Source organism: Mus caroli, unplaced genomic scaffold (genome assembly GCF_978045245.1).
Source record: "Mus caroli unplaced genomic scaffold, Mus_caroli_1 scaffold_6, whole genome shotgun sequence".
Classification (NCBI taxonomy): Eukaryota; Metazoa; Chordata; class Mammalia; order Rodentia; family Muridae; genus Mus; species Mus caroli.
This window is the reverse complement of record NW_028227261.1, coordinates 79,732,915-79,738,914: the sequence shown is the minus strand read 5'-3', so window position 1 is coordinate 79,738,914 and position 6,000 is coordinate 79,732,915. Positions and strand designations below refer to the sequence as shown.

General features: G+C 36.8%; 1 protein-coding gene across 25 annotated transcripts in view; it reads right to left on the bottom strand.

The window, feature by feature from the left end:
• Positions 1 to 1,840: 1,840 nt before the first annotated feature.
• Ptprd (protein tyrosine phosphatase receptor type D) overlaps positions 1,841 to 6,000 on the bottom strand; it is a 2,287,128-nt gene continuing 2,282,968 nt past the window's right edge. For all 25 annotated transcript variants that reach the window (XM_085839214.1, XM_085839210.1, XM_085839224.1 and 22 more), the window contains one exon: positions 1,841 to 5,568. In XM_085839214.1, coding sequence (XP_085695340.1) covers positions 5,500 to 5,568 — 69 coding nt within the window. In that variant the 3' untranslated portion in view covers positions 1,841 to 5,499. The remainder of the gene's footprint in view (positions 5,569 to 6,000) is intronic.

Here is a 6,000-nt window from a genome sequence, read left to right as displayed (position 1 = left end):
TTAGAGGGTTGGAGTATTTTCTTTCTCAACTCTGTTGCCCAAGGTTGAGGTAGGAACAGTAAGACACCTTACTTGATCCCATTCTGGTGGACATGTTTATAGAATGGTTGGGAAGGAACTTTGCCTATTTCTAAAAGTCAAGGCTGAGACATGGACTCTTCTAGCAGTAGGTATCTCTCACTATGCAGGCATACTGAGAGTTGGGGAAGGGTGCCAAAGACTACACTCACCTGCTGTTTCTTGTTTTTAAAAACTAAAAGCAGAAAATATGTCAAATGTTAGTCTTAGCTCTTATGAAGCTAGTTTAGTGTGTGTGGGGGGGTATCAACAGGGGCAGTCCACCGGAAAGATCTTAGTCAGCCATCATCTTGCTCCGCCTTTCCAAGTTAAACTTTAATCGGTTAAAAGTTTATATAATTAAAGTTCCTATAAAATTTAATCATGGACAAGATTAAATATAGAAGCCTTAATCACCACTCATTAATTTTTGACCAATAATTTTGGTAGGTATGTAGATGTATAAAGTTAGATCATCTCTGCCATCTTAAATAGTCTTTTCAGATATTTGTTTAAAAAAAAAACTGTAGTGACCCAATATATAGATAGGCTGCACTGGGAATTTTCTGTCCCCACTTTCTAATAAAGGATAATAATAAGTAAATAATCAATCAATAAGATGATCAAATTTGTAAAACTAAAGGCCAATTAACTAGAAAAGAGAAAAGAGAAAGAAAAACAAGTCAGATTATTTATTCAGTGGCAGGATTTCCAAAACCATGCCTGAGCAATGAGACTGCTGCATCAAGTAATTATTTTCATGGCACCAAGTTCCCTTGATGCTGTTGATTGATGTCTTATTTCCACTCAGATTTACAGCTGCTTGCAGGTGTCTTCATTATTGTCAATGATTTTTGTAAGGAAATGGTCACCTGAAATCCATCTTTATCCAATAACTCAATGTGAACTTTTCTTCTGTCTTCATTTGCATGACTGAGATGATCAATTATTCCAAATGTGACCAGCAAGACCAACAGCAATCTATCCGATGTAGAACCACTGTGTGTGCTGTCAGGGTAAATGTTTACATCCTACTAGTTAGGCCAGGACTAAAGAAGTAGAAACCAGGCAGGAGATTTTAGCTTCCTGCTATATTAGTATGATTTGAGTTTGGGGTCTACAAGACAACAAACACCTTTCTTTTTTTCTCTAGGCCAATTTGAATAATAAATTCTCTCACTTACAGCAGACAGGCTTGCTTCAGGCCACTGTCTTTTCTGTGATAGCATGTCTTAATGTGATGTTTTCATTGAGTCAGTGCCAGCCTGTCTTAGAATATTCACTGTTTATAGCAGTGTCTCACTTCTTCAGAGCTGTTTTCCCAATACATAGAACAAACCTCATCTACTGTTACAATTAATACGGAGTAAACAATCCAAAGCAAAGTGTTTTCTCAACCATGTTTCTAAATGCTCAATAAATGAACACTATGAAGCTATTTTTATGTGCAGGAAAGCTATGGTTTCTGTCAACATTAAACTGACATACACAATGTATACCGAACAGTAGACCTTTCACAGGATCCGATATGTTCTATGTTCTCCACCATCAATGAAAATAATCCCCTTGACCTTATATATGAATACATGAAGTTATTTCTCTTAACTTGTTTGCTTAGCAGTAGAAAGTGCTTACCTCAAGGGCAGACACTTGTGAGTAGCAGATTCTTAGTAAATATAATGCCTGCCAGTACATAGGACCTAAGCAGATAGCCAGAAAAGAGGGAATAACTAGTTAGTTTGAAAGCAACATGCTTGGAGTGGACAAAAACAAAGGCCAGGACTGCATAACACTGACATTTTTATTAGAATTCATTTGTAACAAATGGAACCTGTGTCAGCAAAGAACTGATTTTCATACAGACTTCTTTCGCCACCAATGTAACGAAGTAAGAAAATAAAAAGCACGCCTTTCATTCTGTAAAACACTTACGCGTACTACTAATTAGAGGTAATTGTATTTTTTTAACAAGCCATTTTACAAGTTATTTTTTTTTGAATTTTCAGTCTATGCATCCAAAACGAGAGCAAAGAACACAACTGTTATCTTTGTAAAGACACTCCAAGCTTGTATGGCAAAGCCATGTAACGGATGGATAGGATGGATCTGTAGCCTTCTGACCTCTGCTGGAGTATCAGGGCACCCATATACCCAATGGAAATCAAAACCAAAGGAGAAAAAATGGGAAGGGAATTTTAAAATGACAAGAAAGACTGAAACAAAGCTAACCCAAAACTCAACAGGAAAGAAAAAAACTGTGTGTGCTACTAGGCATTTTTTCCTTTCCTGCTGTGATGTGTTGTTTTCCACAGACACATAAATGAACTTCTGAAGCAGTTCCTTACAGATGGGTTCAAGTAATAACATTATTGGGTGTAGAATCAATAGGGCAGTGCATAGTACAAAGGTGTAGAAAGTGCGAAGTTCCCTAGAGGCCCTTCCCTCCCCTGGCTGTCCTTGCCTTGTCTAACCATGCAAACCATTTTTAAAAAAGAGCTAAAATAAAGTTCTGTACAAATCACTTTTATATATTTGATATTTTACCATTGTAACTAATTACAAAATTATACATAACTACACATACATAGGTAAATAATAGCACCGTACTGGTTATGATGATGAAAATAACTGGAAACTTTGATGTCTATGGTAATGGTAGATACTGATGTTTGCCTGGGAAATTAAACTTGAATGGTCATAAAGCAAAGTAGAGTGGAATGCACATCAGTGACAGTGGGGAGTTAGTTCTAGGACCAGCTCCTGATTCTGGAGTAACGCCCACCTCATCCTCCTGCAAGACACGTCCCATCCATTTCTTTTGCGGATTACTGTCATTGTTCCTGCCATACAGGCAGTTTTGTTGCCGAGAGACAAACAGCTCACTGGCCAGTCATTCTGGTGTGTGATATTCCATTAGATCCAACATGTCCAAAATGGCATGTCTAGATGACACAATAACCTATCTGACCTCCCTTGTTTCACTTAAAACAAAAATCACAGCACTGAGCAACCGGGCACTTGGATAAACCTTCAATGGTACAAGTGAAAAGAAAACAATAGACTCACACAGTGCACATTCTATCTGGTTCTGATGTAGGTTAGAGAGTCTCATTCTGAGGTAGCCTTCTAGTTTCTTTTTTTAGTATTATATATATACTTCTATTTTTTCTCTTTTTTTGTTTTTGTTCATTTTTTTTTAATTTTTGTTTTTTGTTTTTTGGTTTTTTTACAAAAAAAAGATGCTCAAATATGATCGTTGCAAGTGTTTGGTCTCTAGGATTTTATTCTGCTAGTGATGGGAAGATGTGAAACCAAATGCCCTTCCATGCAGACCATCATGAAGCTAAAATTAAACCAAAATATTACACCTGTATCAAAACTCTTTCAGAGTATTCAGTATTTGTGGAGGGTACTTTAAAATCATATAGCATGTGGCAAACTCATGCCATCATCCATGGCTTCCTATGGAAATGTTTGGGGAGATACATACATGTATATATATATATATATATATATATATATATATATATATAATTTATTGCCCCTTTCAGAAAAATCCTAATGGAATATCAAATATATCCCGAAGTTGTTTCTATAAGTAAGACTGGTGGTTACTGCATGCTCCGGAGCAGATTTGGAAGGGATCTGAAGTGAACCAAGTTGCTCTTCCTGATGTGACAATGAGGAAAGGAGAGGCCCTGATTATCCAAGTGCTTTGGGCTGGTACAGTCACTAACATCCCCCACTTGGCTGAAAACTAGGAATGCATATTATTCAAAGAGTTTGTATACATGTGGTGGACAGACAATGTTTTAATTGAAAGAGAAACAGATGTGAACATCTAATGGAAATCAGAACCGAAAGATAAAAAGAAATGTTATTAAAATAGGTATCAATTATAAGGCACTCTAAATGCAGAACTAAAACCGAATGAAACAGCACAGCGCCTCCCAGGAACGCCGCTGCCACAACATGTTTCTGACTGAAAAGAGTAACATGAGTTTGGCTTTGCCCCTGTTACATATAATAAATGCAAATTTCATAGCACGTACTATAGACAATATATGATTGAATATACTTTTTTAAAAAAAACCCAACAACTTGATAGCTGATATATTACAACATTCTTCCCTCCTAAAGGGATATGCACTGACCTTTCCCACATGCACACCTTTTAGATATTTAACAATTGTTATTGCACTAGAGTGTTAGAAATATTGAATTTTGTCGGAAGCCTGGCTAACAAAACAGTATTTGTGGATATGGTTGGATAGAAGGGGGAATACAAGGCCGGAAAGTTACGGGCGAGGCTCAATAATCAATGATGTGCACTCCTCAATTCCCTTTACAAATTAAAGTTTCACAATACTAAAAGTAACTTGAATAGATGTTTACAATCGCTTTCTATACTTAAAAATAAAAAAATTAAAACAAACAAACAAAAAACCCCCAAAAACCTAAACCATGGAGGAACCGAATGGCAGTTAAATCTTTGTGTGGACATACTGTCTATATATTCATAGATACCCTTAAAATATAGATATCTATGTATATATACATGTTAGCAGCAACTTTATACTTTGCGCCTCCCTGTTGATTCCTAAAAGAAAACAATGCAAAACAAAATTCCCCTTGAAGCTTGCAGAGAATGGGCACTTTCTCATCAGTTAATCAAAACAAAACATGTGAGTAATAGCTGTTGAGACAGGTACTGTAGACTGAGCATTGCACAAAAATGTGCAAAGTTTCAAATTATTCAATATTTCTACAGTAAGATATTACAGATAACCATTCTACAGCTTAAAAAGACCTAGAATTTAGAAATAAAAAAAATATGAAGAATTACTTAACGTTATAAGTTTACTTTATCGAATGATACATTTTGTTTAAAAAAAAGTTTACATAGTTAGAAATGAAGCACAGGTCAGCAGAATCTTTACAACATAAAAATGAAATCAAGGACTTTCTTTTTCTAAACATCCCCACCCTTACCCCTAAAATGTAAGTATGAGTGGCACGGGGAAAGGGGTGATGTTGAAGCAGAGTCCACCTTATGTGAGCAGCCACACCAGCAAATTCCTTGTGCTGAACTGAGGCCCACAGGCAAGCTCTCTCTGTCCCTATCAAGCAATCCTGAACAAGATGGTGGTTCTTTGCTGTCATTTCTTCTTCCCTTTATTGTGAATCCTTGAGGTATCTGTAAATAAAATTCTTCAGATGCCTCCTAAGTCAGGATTCTTGTTATTATTTTTCAGGTTAGATGATTAAACTGTGAATTCTTGGTCCACTTGGAAGAGTTTGTTTTTTTGTTTTGTAATAGTCCCACTAAGTGGCTGTTAGCTAGAAGTTAAGAAGGACTTCTCAAGTGCCCTGTATGGCTCAGAAGAGACTCCATGGATAGCGAAGGGCCTGTAGTAAAAATCCAGAAGGGGTCAGGGGTTTCTACGTTGCATAGTGATCAAAGCTGCCCAGGTATTCTAGTGCGGCTCGATAGCAGAACTGGTATTGATCCTGTAGGACACAGGGTATGGGAGAAGAAATGAAGAAAATAGATGTTTTAATTAAGAAATAAAATCAGTATTATAAAGAAAAATTATATCTATAGAGCAGCAATGCTACCACTTTAATTCAGCCTGATGAACAACAGACAATGAACAAAAACAATTAACCATGTGGGGGTTTTAACTTCACCAGTCAACCCAATTCAGGCTTCTAATTCCAAGCCAAAATAACTCCAGTGAATATTACAGTCCAGTGTAGTGAATGCCCGGGTGGTGAGGTAGGAATGGATGGGAGGGGGAGTACCCTAATAGAAGGAAGGGGAGGGAGGATGGATAAGGGGGTTCTCGAGAGGGAACCAGGAAGGGGGATAACATCTGAAATGTAAATACATAAAATATCCAATAAAATAAATAATTAAGAGAAAATGCCTCCATAAGACTG